The 15607-nt window shown below is 47.2% G+C and overlaps 1 protein-coding gene across 2 annotated transcripts in view; it reads left to right on the top strand.

The window, feature by feature from the left end:
• Positions 1–15607, top strand: part of LOC139267485 (dynein axonemal heavy chain 8-like) — a 2569686-nt gene that overhangs the window by 1144999 nt on the left and 1409080 nt on the right. For both annotated transcript variants that reach the window (XM_070885867.1, XM_070885866.1), the window contains one exon: positions 10707–10822. In XM_070885867.1, the coding sequence (XP_070741968.1) occupies positions 10707–10822 (116 nt within the window). The remainder of the gene's footprint in view (positions 1–10706; positions 10823–15607) is intronic.

Here is a 15607-nt window from a genome sequence, read left to right as displayed (position 1 = left end):
CTTTTTATAGGCCTCAGCGATGCACCTCCCAACTCTCTCCATGCACCTGGAACTCCTGAGCCTCCTCCGACGCGTTGGGCCTTTTTATAGGCCTCAGCGACGCACCTCCCAACTCTCTCCATGCACCTGGAACTCCTGAGCCTCCTCCGACGTGTTGGGCCTTTTTATAGGCCTCAGCAACGCACCTCCCGACTCTCTCCATGCACCTGGAACTCCCGAGCCTCCTCCGACACGTTGGGCCTTTTTAGAGCCCTCAGCGATGCACCTCCCGACTCTCTCCACGCACCTGGAACTCCCGAGCCTCCTCCGACACGTTGGGCCTTTTTATAGGCCTCAGCGACGCACCTGCCGACTCTCTCCACGCACCTGGAACTCCAGAGCCTCCTCTGACGCATTGGGCTTTTTTATAGGCCTCAGCAGCTCCTGACTCTCTCCACGCTCTTCCACTCTTTTTCCTGCCCTCCTGTGGAGCAGAGCCATCCATGGTCCCATGCACTTGGTTGCTGCTGCCTTCCCCTGATGAGCCACCTCCCCCAACAGTATCCAAAGCGGTATACCTGTTTTGGAAGGAGATGACCGCAGGGGACTCATGCACTACCTTCCTTCTCTTGCTTTGACTGATGGTCACCCATCCCCTATCTGCCTTTGTAACCTTTACCTGCGGTGTGACCAACTCACGAAATGTGCTATTCACTACATCCTCAGCATCACGGATGCTCCAGGACGAATCCATGCACAACTCCAGTGCCGCAATGCAGTCTGACAGGAGCTGCAGCTGGATACACTTCCCTCACACTTCCCTCTGGCGGAACAAGGTATTGGTGATGAGAAGGTCATGTTCAAGGCATTTTGGCAGAACATATAAGAACATAAGAACATAAGAATTAGGAACAGGAGTAGGCCATCTAGCCCCTCGAGCCTGCTCTGTCATTCAACAATATCAAGGCTGATCTGGCCGTGGACTCAGCTCCACTTACCCACCCGCTCCCCATAACCCTTAATTCCCTTATTGGTTAAAAATCTATCTATCTGTGATTTGAATACATTCAATGAGATAACCTCAACTGCTTCCTTGGGCAGAGAATTCCACAGATTCACAACCCACTGGTTTTAAATTGGCTCCCCTGTATTTTGAGGCTGTGCCCCCTAGTTCTAGTCTCCTCTACCAGTGGAAAGAACCTCTCTGCCTCTATCTTGTCTATCCCTTTCATGATTTTAAATGTTTCTATAAGATCACCCCTCATCCTTCTGAACTCCAAGGAGTAAAGACCCAGTCTACTCAATCTATCATCATAAGGTAACCCCCTCATTTCTGGAATCAGCCTAGTGAATCGTCTCTGTACCCCTTCCAAAGCTAGTATATCCTTCCTTAAGTAAGGTGACCAAAACTGCACGCAATACTCCAGGTGCGGCCTTACCAATACCTTATACAGTTGCAAAGGAGGATCAGTTTGTCATCCGTAGGGTCGCAGGACAAAGATTGTTCGAGGCTGGAGTAAAATCTCTCTTTGGCCTCATCTGCTGTGTTGAGTGTTGGGGCGTACGTGCTAATGACTGCGGTGCCCTGGTTCTGGGACAGGGTGAGTCAGAGAGTCATAATCCCGCAGGGGAAGTCTCTGAGGTTGTTGACCAACTCATTCTTGATGGCGAAACTGACTCCGTGGAGGTGGCGTTCTTCCTCTGGTTTGCCTTTCCAGAAGAAGATATAACCTCCACCTTGATCATTGTGCTGGCCTTCCCCTTCCTGCCGGGTCTCGCTTAAGGCAACGATGTCGTCATCGAAGCATCTAAGTTCCCGGGTAACGATGGCGGTGCGGCGTTTCGGTCTGTCACTGTTGGAGTTGTTCATGAGGGCCCCGACGTTCCAGATCCCACACTTCATTTTGAAGGGTGGAAGATGCCAGTGCTTGAGTTCTTTTAAAGTGGGGTGGCCATTGCTCTCTGGCTACCACATGGGCTTAGCAGAGAAAGGTCTTGGTCCAGTGACAAGGCCACTGGTGAGTATAAAGATACTGTAGCAGGTTTACAGATTGGAACGAACAATATTATTGATAGAAGACCATTTGTTTTGCAGGATTCCTACAAAAGCTTCATTGATGCCCTTCAGCAAAGGGGATGGAGTATAAAAGCAGGGAAATCTTGCGACAGTTGTACAGGGTATTGGTGAGGCCACCCCTGGAATACTGCGTGCAGTTTTGGTTTCCATATCTATGAAAGGATATACTTGCTTTGGAGGCAGTTCAGAGAAGGTTCACAAGGTTGATTCCAGAGATGAGGGGATTGACTTGTGAAAAAAGGTTGAGTACGTTGGGCCTCTACGCATTGGAATTCAGAAGAATGAGAGGTGATCTTATCGAATCGTATAAGATTATGAGGGGGCTTGACAAGATGAATGCAGAGAGGATGTTTCCACTGATAGGGGAGACTAGAACTAGAGGGCATAATCTTAGAATAAGGGGCCGCCCATTTAAAACAGAGATAAGGAGAAATTTCTTCTCTCAGAGGGTTGTAAATCTGTGGAATTCGCTATCTCAAAGAGCTGTGGAAGCTGGGACATTGAATAAATTTAAAACAGAAATAGACAATTTCTTAAACGATAAGAGAATAAGGGGTGTGGAGAGCAGGCAGGGAAGTGGACCTGAGTCCATGATTGGATCAGCCATGATCGTATTAAATGGCGGAACAGGCTTGAGGGGCCATCTGGCCTTCTCCTGCTCCTATTTCTTATGTTCTTATGTTCTTATGTAAAAAGCCAAAGTGGCTGACTGGGTATGTACAAAGACAAATAAGACATAAAGAGAAATGGTTCTATAAATTAAAGAAATTTAACACTCAAATAATTAGGGATGAATACAAAGAACAACTAAAGAAAACAAAGGCTGTTATTAGATCAGCAAAATGGCTAATGGAAAAAAGGATTTTAGACAACTATCTAGCGGATGGCATAGTTGTGTGCGAACAATGTTACCGCCCATCTCTGGATGGGGGCCGATGCGTTGGTATTTATCCCTTTACTCCTGGAAAACAGGGATATAAGTGGCTTATGGTCAGTTTCCATTTCGAATTTTAGCCCAAACAGATATTGAGGCATTTTCTTCACCCCATAGGCACACGCTAGTGCTTCTTTCTCAGTCATGCTGTAGGCTCTCTCAGCCTTAGACAGACTCCTAGATGCATAAGCAACCAGTTGCAGTTTCCCGAAATCATTAGCTTGTTGCAATACACACCCAACGCCATATGACGATGCATCACATGCTCGTACGAAATGCTTACATGGATCAAACAACACAAGCAATTTGTTTGAGGATAACAATTTTCTCGCTTTTACAAAGGCATTTTCTTGCCCCAAACCCATTCGTCCCCTTCCCGTAGTAAGACATAAAGTGGTTCTAACAGTGTTCTAAGACCCGGTAAGAAGTTACCATAGTAGTTCAGGAGTCCCAGAAACGACCGCAGCTCAGTCACATTCTGTGGCCTCGGTGCGTTCTCGATTGCCTCCATCTTCGCGTTGGTGGGCCTGATGCCGTCCGCTGCAATCCTCCTTTCCAAGAACCCCACTTCAGGCGCCAGGAAAATGCACTTTGAGCGTTTTAACCTGAGCCCCACACGGTTGAGTCGACTAAGAATCTCCTCCAGATGCTCGACTGTGTTCCGACCTGTGACCAAGATGTTGTCCTGGAAGACCACATTGTGCGGGACCGACTTCAGTAAGCTTTCCATGTTTCTCTGTAATGTAGCCGCCACCGATCGGATTCCAAACGGGTATCTGCTATAAATAAAAAGACCTTTGTGTGTGTTGATGCAGGTGAGGGCCTTCGATGATTCCTCCAATTCCTGCGTCATGTCGGCTGAAGTCAGATCCAGCTTCGTGAACGTCTTTCCTCCCGCCAGCGTTGCAAACACGTCGTTGGCCTTTGGTAGTGGGTATTGGTCCTGCAGGGAGAAACGATTGATAGTTACTTTGTAATCACCACAGATTCTGACGGTGCCATCGCCCTTGAGGACTGGGACGAAAGGACTGACCCACTCACTGAACTCGATCTGTGAAATGATGCCCTATCTTTTCAGCCGGCCGAGCTCGATCTCTACCCTTTCTCTCACCATGTACGGTACTGCTCTCACCTTGTGATGGATGGGTCATGCCCCCGGAATTAGCTGGATCTGCACTTTTGCTCCTTGGAATTTCCCGATGCATGGTTCGAACAGCAAAGGAAATTTGTTTAAGACCTGGGCATACGAAGTGTCGTCAGCGCTCGGACGTTGTTCCAGTTCCAGCATATCTTTCCCAGCCAGCTCCTGCTGAGCAGCGTGAGACCATCGCCCGGTACCACCCGAGTGTTAGCTTGTGCACCGCTCCATCGTAGGAGACCTTTACGGTTGCACTGACGATTACAGGAAGCAGTTCTTTGGTGTAAGTTCTTAGTTTCGTGCGAACTGGAGTTATGACTGGCCTTGAGGCCTTGTTGCACCACAATCTTTGGAAAGTCTTTTTGCCCGTGATCGACTGGCTCACGCCCGTGTCCAGCTTCATTGAAACCGCAAGTCCAATTAGTTCAACATTCAGCATTATTGGAGACAATTTGTGGTGAATGTGTGCACCCCATGTAGCTCTGCCTCCTCGGTCTGAGGCTCTGGTGCGTCGTGATCCTCCATGGATCTGTCCTCCTCTGCAACATGGTGGTTGATACGTCCTTACTACACAGCATAAATGCACACGAGGCCCATGCTTGAGAGAAGGTCAGTCTGTGACCTGTCCTTTATTCCTTAGCACGCAAGTGATGAAGGTGGGTGGAGCTTCCCCTTTTATACCTGAAGGTCCAGGTTAGGAGTGTCTCCCACCTTGTGGTCAGTGTTCTCACGGTGTACAACTTCGGTCAGTTTATACATGGGTTACAATGCTGGTTGAATATATGACAGTGGTCTGCAGGTTTAACAAGCTTAGCAGCTCACCTGCACACTCGTTGAAGGTGTCCCATTGTTCCACAGCCCCTGCAAACGTACCCTTTGAATCGGCATGAATAGAAATGATAATCACCCCTGCAGCGCCAACAAGGTGTTAATCGTCTTGCATTCATCACCCTTGATGGTGTACTCTGAGACATGTGCGGACGTGCAGCTGCATGTATGTGTGACCTGCCCTGTATGTTAAGATTCGAAAACAACATTACTTTGTTCACGGTACTTGTAGCAGCACTTGTGTGCTGAGAGATTAGCTTTGTATTGTCACTGGTGGCAATGAACTTCTGGGCTATCACTATGGCCTTACTCAGAATTGGGATTTCGTGGCCAATGCCAAGTACGAAAAAGTCTCTGAGCATGTGCTCCAAATGCCCTTCAAATTCGCAATATCCTGCAAGGTGTCTTAGCTCGGTGACATAACTCACCACTTCCTGTAGGTGTCGAACCGGCACCTCGCTATCAGAATGCTTTCCTTCGGGTTCAAATGCTCTCAGACTAGTGTGCACAAATCGTCGCATGATTTCTCCGTGGGTTTCACTGGACTGAGCAGATTCTTCATGAGGCCATACGTTAGTGCCCCACAGATGGTGAGGAGGATTGCCCTTCATTTGGCAGCATTCTCTTCCCCATCTAGCTCATTGGCTATGAAGAATTGGTCGAGTCGTTCCACAAAAATTTCCCAATTATCTCCCTACGAGAATTTCTCCGACCTGCCCACTGTTCTCTGCATCTTTGGGTTCGCTATCTGTATCTCGTCGCCAGTTGTTATGCATAGAGAAAGAGTCAGACTGAACACTGTGAGCTCAAAGTAAAATGTGACCTTCGTCTTTTATTGCAGGTCTCCAGAGTGCCTCTCCAACCTGTGAGGCCTCCTTAAATACCTGTGCTCCCAAGAGATTATGGGATCCCTTGGGACTCCAGGGGATGAGCCCTCTGGTGGCTGTACAGAGTAAATACAAGTTTACATATATAACAACTGGGAAACTTTTAAAAGTCAGCAAAGAATGACCAAAAAAGTGATTATGGAAGCGAAGATAAACTATGAAAGTAATCTAGCACAAAGATTAAAACAGATAGCAAGAATTTCTATAGGTATATAAAAAAGGAAAAGAGTGGCTAAAGTAAATGTTGGTCCCTTATAGGACGAGACCGGGGATTTAGTAATGGGGAACAAGGGGATGGCAGAAACTCTCAACATATATTTTGTATCAGTCTTTACGGTAGAGGACACTAACAATATTCCAATAGTGGATAGTCAAGGGGCTATAGGGGTGAGGAACTTAACACAATCACAATCACTAAGGAGGTGGTACTCAGTAAGATAATGGGACTAAATGCAGATAAATCTCCTGGACCTGATGGCTTGCATCCTAGGGTCTTAAGAGAAGTAGTGGCAGGGATTGTGGATGCATTGGTTGTAATTTACCAAAATTCCCTGGATTCTGCAGAGGTCCCAGAGGATTGGAAAACTGCAAATGTAACGCCCCTATTTAAAAAAGGAGGCAGAAAAAAGCAGGAAACTATAGACCAGTTAGCCTAACATCAGTGGTTGAGAAAATGTGTAGTCCATTATTAAAAAAGCAATAGCAGGACATTTGGAAAAGCAAAATTTGGTAAGGCGGATTCAGCATGGATTTATGAATAGAAATTCATGTTTGACAAATTTGCTGGAGTTCTTTGAGGATGTAATGAACAGGGTGAATAAAGGGGAACCAGTGATGTTGTGTATTTGAACTTCCAGATGACATTTGACAAGGTGCCACATAAAAGATTACTGCACAAGATAAAAGTTCACAGGGTTGGGGGTAATATATTAGCATGGATAGAGGATTGGCTAACTAACAGAGAACAGAGAGTTGGGATAAATGGTTCATTCTCAGGTTGGCAACCAGTAACTAGTGGGGTGCCACAGGGAACAGTGCCTGGCCCCCAACTATTTACAGTCTATATTAACGACTTGGAAGAAGGGACTGAATGTAATGTAGCCAAGTTTGCTGACGATACAAAGATGGAAGGAAAAGTAACGTGTGAAGAGGGCACAAAAAACCTGCAAAAGAACATAGGCTAAGTGAGTGGGCAAAAATTTGGCAGATGGAGTATGATGTTGGAAAGTGTGAGGTCATGTACTTTGGCAGAAAAAAAATCAAAAAGCAAGTTATTATTTAAATGGAGAAAGATTGCAAAGTGCCACAGTACAGCGGGATCTGGGGGTACTTGTGCATGAAACACAAAAGCAAGTGATCAGGAAGCTCAATTTATTTGGCCTTTATTACAAAGGGTATGGAGTATAAAAGCAGGGAAGTCTTGCTGCAGCTATACAAGGTATTGGTGAGACCAGAGCTGGAATACTGCATGCAGTTTTGGTTTCCATATTTATGAAAGGATATACTTGCTTTGGAGGCAGTTCAGAGAAAGTTCACGAGGTTGATTCCGGGGATGAAGGTGTTGAATTTTGAGGAAAGGTTGAGTAGGTTGGGTCTCTACTCATTGGAATTCAAGAAGAATGAGAGGTGACCTTATTGAAATGTATAAGATTATGAGGGTGCTTGACAAGGTGGATGCAGAGAGGATGTTTCCACAGATGGGGGAGACTAGAACTAGAGGGCATGATCTTAGAATAAGGGGCCGCCCATTTAAAACAGAGATGAGGAGAAATTTCTTCTCTCAGAGGATTGTAAGCCTGTGGAATTCGCTGCCTCAGAGAGCTGTGGAAGCTGGGACATTGAATACATTTAAGACAGAAATAGACAATTTCTTAAACGATAAGGGAATAAGGAATTATGGGGAACAGGCAGGGAAATGGAGCTGAGTCCATGATCAGATCAGCCATGATCTTATTGAATGGCGGAGCAGGCTCGAAGGCCCATATGGCCTACTCCTGTTCCTATTCTTATGTTCTTATGCAACAAGGGCAGACATTGACGACAAATACCAACACCGCCTTCAATTTGTCAGTGCAGCCTTTGGTCACCTGAGGAAAAAAGTGTTTGAAGACCAGGACTTCAAACCCGGCAAAAAGCTCATGGTCTACAGAGCAGTGCTGATACCCGCCCTCCTAAACGGCTCAGAGACATGGACTATGTACAGCAGGCACCTCAAAACACTGAAGTACCACCAACGCTGCCTCCGCAAGATCCTGCAAATCCATTGGCAGGATAGGCGCACTAAAGTTAGTGTTCTCATTCATCAGGCCAATATCCCCAACATCGAAGCATTGACCACACTCGATCAGCTCTGTTGGATGGGTCACATCGACCGCATGCCTGACACAAAACAAGCGCTCTACTCGGAACTTCAACACGGCAAGCAAGCCCCAGGTGTGCAGAGGAAATGCTTCAAGGAAACCCTCAAAGCCTCCTTGAAAAAGTGCAACATCCCCACCAGCACCTGGGAATCCCTGGCCCATGACCACTCAAAGTGGAGGAAAAGCATCCGGGAAGGCACTGAACACCTCGAGTCTCTTTATAAACCCTCACGGTTGACAGTGTCGAGCCGAGAACAAGCTGAAGCCAAGCGTCGACAGCGGAAGTATCGTGCGCCAACCCAGACACTCCACCCATCCGTTCCTTCAACCACTGTCTGTCCAACCTATGACAGAGACTGTAGGTCTCGCAGTCACCTGAGAAATTATTTTTAGTGTGGAAGCAAGTAATCCTCGACTCCGATGGACTGCCTAAGAAGACTGTGTGCCGTTCTGGTCACCACATTGCAGGAAAGATGTGATTGCGCTGCAAAGGGTGCAGAGGAGATTTACAAGAATGTTGCCTGGACTGGAGAATTTTGGCTATGGGGAAAGATTGGAGAGGTATGTCAGTTTTCTTTGGAACAGAGGAGGTTGAGGGAAGACCTGATTGAGGTGTATAAAATTATGAGAGGCCTGGATAGAGTGGATAGGAAGGACCCGTTTCCCTTGGCAGATGTGTCAACAACCAGGGGACATAGATTTAAAGTAATTGGGGGGAGGTTTAGAGGCGATGTGAGGGGAAATTTCTTCACCCAGAGGATAGTGGGGGTCTGGAACTCACTGCCTGAAAGGGTGGTGGAGGCAAAAACTCTCACCACATTTTAAAAATACTTGGATGTGCAATTGGAGTGCCATAACCAACAGGGATACGGACCAAGAGCTGGAAAGTGGGATTAGGCTGGATAGCTCTTGGTCGGCTGGCATGGAGACGATGGGCCGAAATGGGGAAGCTGGTGAGGGAGGGGAAGAGAAAGAAAGAGAGAGAGAGAGAAGGGTGCAGAGCGAGCGGGGGGGGGGGCGGGGGGGTGGAGAGAGGGATGGAGAGAGAGAGAGTGATGGAGAGAGAGGGCTGCAGAGAGAGAGAGGGATGGAGTGAGAGAGGGATGGAGTGAGAGAGGGATGGAGAGAGAGAGGGATGGAGAGAGAGAGGGATGGAGAGAGCACAAGAGAGAGGTGAACTGAGAGAGAGAGCGAACGCGAGAGAGAGATGGAGAGAAAGAGAAAGTGTGAGAGGTGAAGAGAGCGAGAGAGAGCAAGAGGTGGACAGAGAGAGCAAGAGGTGGACGGAGAGAGCGAGAGCATGAGCGAAAATGGGGTGGAGAGAGCAAGAAAGAGATAGAGAGGGGAGGAGAGAGTGTCTGGGGCAGAGAGAGAGAGAGTGGGGCAGAGACAGAGAGAGAGAGAGGGGCAACGAGAGAGAGGGGCAGAGAGAGACTGGGAGGAGATTGGAAGGGAAAGGCGGTCAGGAACTTAGGGAAAGGAGGTCAGGAATTCAGTGTGAGGGTGGGTGGGGAGAAGGGTAAAGAGCACTGTAGGAATCACAGAAGAACGTGATCTAGATGATAAGACGGATCACATTCTTACAACTTCATCCCCTTTACACCTACACCACATTCTTCCTCTCCTCCCCCTGCACCTGGTTGATTTCTCGGAAACTTCTGCATGTGTGGCAAGTAGTATCATTAGACTGGATGAAATCCAGAAGTCATGACACTGTCACTATTCACTTCATACCCAATAAACCTGTCAACATTCCGTGCCCCACACACAATGGCCCATCTATGGTGGGTGGGGGAGGGAAGGTCAGGTCATTGATCAGTAAGGGAGGAACTTGGGCAGGGGGAGGTCAGGCACTTGGGCGGGGGGGAGAAAGAGGAGGTCAGGAACCTGGGGGTTGGACCTTGAACACCTTTGGGGTTGGGAGAAGGTCACAACCCGTGAGCAAGAGCCCTGTCTGTACCAAGTGAGCTCTGTGCTGTCTGGAGTCGGCAGTCAGAATGGCTCGAATTACACTTTGCAAAGTAAAACTGCTGGGTATGTCTTATTCTCCATGGGGAAAAATCAGCTATCATGACTTCTCATTTAGGGGGCCCAATATGAGCTTTAGGTGTTGCAACTTAATGAGTCCTTTTGATGATGCACTGTATACTCAAGTTCAGTTAATTAACATATACCGACCCCTGGGGAACACCACTGTATATTTTACTTCGGTCAGAAAAACAACCATTCACCACTACTGTATTTACTGTTTCTTAGCCAATGTTGTATTCATGCTGGCACTGTCCCTTTAATCCAACAGGGTTCAATTTTGCGAACAAGTCTATTTTGTATCTGTACTTATATTTTGTCATGAGAAAAACTGATTTTTTATTTTATTAACAATTATACTAAATTGACAAAAAATATATTCTTCTAAGTATTATGGGTACAATGGATTTTAACAGCGATCATGTTAGTTACAACTTCCCACCTAAGATTTTCTGTTTTGTATCCTTGAACACAGAGCGTAGACGAGTTGGATTTACAGAAGAACCTCTAGATGAAAATGAAGCTTTTAAAAGACACAGCATTATTAAAGATGCTAACTATCAAGTCAAAAGAAATGAAGAGTTTGAAAAGGTAGAAAATTGTTTTATAATGGATCAACTGGTTTAGAGAAAGAACCCAAAGGAAGAAAAATTCAGGTCGTTTGCGCCTACCCTTAGCACCCCCGGGCGTGGCACCACTGCCGACTCACTCGAAATTCCGCGTGGGTTTAGTGGCGCCGCTAATCTATAGTGCCCTGGGCTGGTGCGCAGCCATGATGATGTCATCACCATGTGCAGCGACTCGTTTCCGCGCCCAGAGAAAAAATTCAGTAGCGCTCCGTGAAGCTGCCGCGGGGCACATACCAGGCTTTAGGCCGCTCGCAGGGTGAAAAGTTATGAGGTGTGGTGCTGAAAATGTTTTTAAAAGCGGCTTTCCAGTTGTGGCCTTCTCATCCTCATATCGTGCGGTCCATGCTGCGTTGTTGCAGCCTGGCACTCCGCTTCTGTGCTGGGCTGCAGCCATGGCACCCCGCTCCCTGGTAGTCTAGCAGTGGCCCCTTCTCCCTATTGCAGAGTCCACAGCGTGCCCTCCCTTTTAAATGGAAGGGGAGGGCCTTGTGTTCCCACCAGCACTACAGGAAAATTCAAATTGGTTAGTGCCCCGGACCCGCCCCCGAGAGGAAGAGGTGTGCAAGATTTTGTGCTCCACTTCCTCTGCGGGGGCGGGGGCTGCGGTAAGCCCAATATGGCTGGCATGGCAGGACTTCGGCACCTGCTGGTTCAAGAAACTTCACGTTCAAGAAATTTAAGTCTACTCTACCCTAAGTGCAATAAAACTTAAGGGGATGAATTTCCATGGAGGTGGTGCTCAGCTGCCATAACTTTGTCCTAAGAGTTACAGAAACCTTGAAAACCCAGGGTTTCCTTGATTACTCTGCCGAAGTTATAGCAGATGAGGAGGAGAATCCCCATGTAACAGATGGCATGAGCAGTTAAAATGGAGCCGCTCCGGATAAGTGAAATATTTCCAAATGCATCTTGTAGATGGTACACACTGCAGCCACAATACGCCAGAGGTGGATGGAGTGAATGTTTAAGGTGATGGATGGGGTGCCAATCAAAAAAGCTGCTTTCTCCTGAATGATGTCGAGCTTCTTGAGTGTTGTTGGAATTGCACTCATCCAGGCAAGTGGGGAGTATTCCAGCACATTAAAGAATGGGAGCGGAGAAGGCCCAGGACACAGTGGACTCAAGCCTGAACGGCGGCAGCAAAATACAAAGCGGGTGGAAAGAAGGCCCAGGACCACAGCAGACCTGAGCGGGAGCAGCAATAGCGGAGGCTTAAAAACAAAAAAAATAAGGGGCGACGTCACAGGACAGCAGGTAGGTGATTGGTTGGTGAGTATTACTGCTCTTTTGCTCTCTAGGTTCGGAAAGTGGATTAACTTCAGAACTGGGAGAGTATTAACAACTATAACTTTATTAAATTAATAACAAACTAAATTAACTAATTGAAACTAAACATAAAATAAAAATAATTGTTTGAATAAAAACTCTAATTATATAAATAAAATAAGATTGATAGAGATAGAAGTGCAGGTGGTGTGTCGTAACTGCGGCATGTGGGAGTTGGTGGACCCTGAGCAACCACATCTGTAGTAAATGCCTGCAGCTCGAGGAACTTCAGCTCAGAGTTGTTGAGCTGGAGTACAAGCTGCAGACAGTGCGATACATCAGGGGAGGGGAGAGTTACCTGGACACTCTGTTCCAGAAGGCAGTCACACCCATTGGGTTAAGTAGTACTTTAGAAAGTTAGTCAATGGTCAGGGACAGGAGGGTGTCGCTGAGTCAAGAAGGTATGGGGTCCCAGAATATAGTGATGGAGGAACCTCAGCCCTTGACTTTGGCCAACAGGTACGAGGTACTTCCCACCTGTAGGGATGAGAACAAGCACTGCAGAGAGGATGGGAAAACTGACCATGGCACAGTGTTACAGGGGGCCATTCAAGTGTTGTAGTGGTAGGCGACAGTATAGTCAGGGGATAGATACTGTTCTCTGCCGCCATGACAGGGAGTACTGAAGGCTGTGTTGCCTGCCCAGTGCCAGAGTTAAGGATATCTCCTCGCAGCTGGAGGAGAACTTGAGTGGGAAGGGAGGATCCAGTTGTTGTGGTCCACATAGGAACAAACATCAGATCGAACTAGGAATTAAATTCTGCTGAGAGTTTGAGAAGTTGAGGTCCAAATTAAAGAGCAGAACCTCAAAGGTAATAATCTCTGCATTGTTACTCGAGCCACGTGCCAATTGGCATAGGGAATAAGCAGATTAGAAGGTTAAATGTGTGGCTGAAAGAGTGGTGTGAGAGGCTGGGGTTTCACTTCATGGGCTACTGGCTACTGGGGAAAGAGGGAGTTGTTCCGTTGGGACAGACTCCAGCGAAACCAGTGTCCTGACGAATCGAATAACTAGGGCAGTGAACAGGGCTTTAAACTAATGAGGGCGGGGGGAGGCAGGATTCAGGAAAGCATACATTTACAAGCAAGTCTCTAGAGCAGAGCAGAGTTTTGGGTAAAAATAAGCAAATGGGTCAGGAAGGGACAGAGAGAGTATCAGTGACGAAGGTGCGAGCAGGGAAAATAGAAAAAAGTCAAAGCTAAAGGCACTATATCTGAATGCTTGAAGCATTTGCAACAAAGTAGATGAATTAATAGCAGAGATAGAAATTAATATGTTTGATCTAATAGCCATTACAGAGACGTGGTTGCAAAGTGACCAAGGTTGGGAACTAATAAGGGCTAGACTTTCCACTCCAGATCGCTGGGCTAGTGCCCATATATCGCCCAAAAAGGCAGGCTATCGCCCATTTTGCTTCAATAGTGGAAAGTTGGGCTGGAACATCGAAGTGGTCACCCACACATCGCCCAGCGCAACTTTCGGCACATCATCCACATATCGCCGGGCTGATCGCTTGCCGAGAAGATCGCTGGACATCGCTGGAGAAAAGCTGCTTTGACCTGGCTTTCCTCACAGAACTTGGCACTACGAATGCCATTTTGAATGTCGGAAGAAGTGAGGAGGAAAAGCAATCTTATCTCAACTTGTCTGATAATACGTGCCTTAGGAGGTTGCGCTTCCGAAAGGAAGTCATCGATGAGATATACCAGCTCATCAAAGGTGATCTGGAGCCTACCAGCACCATCAGGATTACACTGCCCATTGAGATGGAGGTTACTGTGGCACTATCCTATGCATCGGGCTCCTTTCAGGCCTCAGCTGGCGATACTTTCGGTATCTCTCAGCACGCCACACATTACTCCATTCGACAGATGACTGAAGCCCTTTACGCTCGCAGGATGGACTTTATAAGCTTCCCTATGACCAGGGAGGGCTTTGGCTTTCGTGAGAAGAGAAAACTTCCCCAAGGTGCAGGGAGCAATAGACTGCAATCACATCATCCTGAAAGCACCTTTACAGAATGCAGAGGTGTTTCATAATCGACAGGGATTCCACTCCTTGAATGTGCAGTTTGTTGTTGACCACAACCAAATAATTATGGCAGTTAATGCAAAATTTTCGGGCAGCATCCATGATGCGTACATAGTGCGTGATAATGCTGTCTCTGACCTGTTCGACAGTCAGTCATAAGTTTGGATGTTGGGGGATAAAGGATTTGGCCTTGCCAGCTGGCTCATGATGACCCTCCGGCCCCCACCCCACTGACAGAAGCAGAGAAGCGTTACAATGAAAGCCACATTGCAACATGCAATATCGTCGAAAATACAATTGGAGTGCTCAATCAGCCCTTCAGATGCCTCGACCACTCTGGAAGCAGCCTATAGTACCACCCTGACCCGGTCCCTGAGTTTATTTTGGTGTGCTGCATGTTGCATAAACTAGCGATAAGGAGAGGGCAACAATTGCCAGATGGGGTAGCCGGTCCGGAGGTGGAAGAGGCAGACGATGAGGAGCAGGAGGAGGCTGGTGAGGAAATTGAAACATAGAAAATAGGTGCAGGAGTAGGCCATTCGGTCCTTCGAACCTGCACCACCATTCAATAAGATCATGACTGATCATTCACCTCAGTACCCCTTTCCTGCTTTCTCTCCATACCCCTTGATCCCTTTAGCCGTAACGGCCATATTAACTCCCTCTTGAATATATCTAACGAACTGACCTCAACAACTCTCTGCGGTAGAGAATTCCACAGGTTAACAATTCTTTGAGTGAAGAAGTTTCTCCTCATCTTGGTCCTAAATGCCTTACCCCTGGTTCTGGGCTTCCCCAACATCGGGAACATTCTTCCTGCATCTAACCTGTCCAGTCCCATCAGAATTTTATATGTTTCTATGAGATTCCCTCTCATTCTTCTAAACTCCAGTGAATACAGGCCCAGTCGATCCAGTCTCTCCTCATATGTCAGTCCTGCCATCCCAGGAATCAGCCTGGTGAACCTTTGCTGTATTCCTGTCCTTCCTCAGATCAGGAGACTAAAACTGAACACAATATTCCAGGTGAGGCCTCACCAAGGCCCTGTACAACTGCAGTCAAACCTCCCTGCTCCTATACTCAAATCCCCTAGCTATGAAGGCCAACATGCCATTTGCCTTCTTCATTGCCTGCTGCACCTGCATGCCAACCTTCAATGACTGAGTAGACGGAGTAGACTGGGTCTTTACTCGTTGGAGCTCAGAAGGATGAGGGGTGATCTTATAGAAACGTTTAAAATCATGAAAGGGATAGACAAGGTAGAGGCAGAGAGGTTGTTTCCACTGCTAGGGGAGACTAAAACTAGGGGGCACAGCCTCAAAATATGGGGGAGCCATTTTAAAACCGAGTTGAGAAGGAATTTCTTCTTCCAGAGGGTTGTGAATCTGT

This window comes from Pristiophorus japonicus, chromosome 7 (genome assembly GCF_044704955.1).
Source record: "Pristiophorus japonicus isolate sPriJap1 chromosome 7, sPriJap1.hap1, whole genome shotgun sequence".
Taxonomy (NCBI): Eukaryota; Metazoa; Chordata; class Chondrichthyes; family Pristiophoridae; genus Pristiophorus; species Pristiophorus japonicus.
This window is presented reverse-complemented; position numbering and strand designations above follow the sequence as displayed.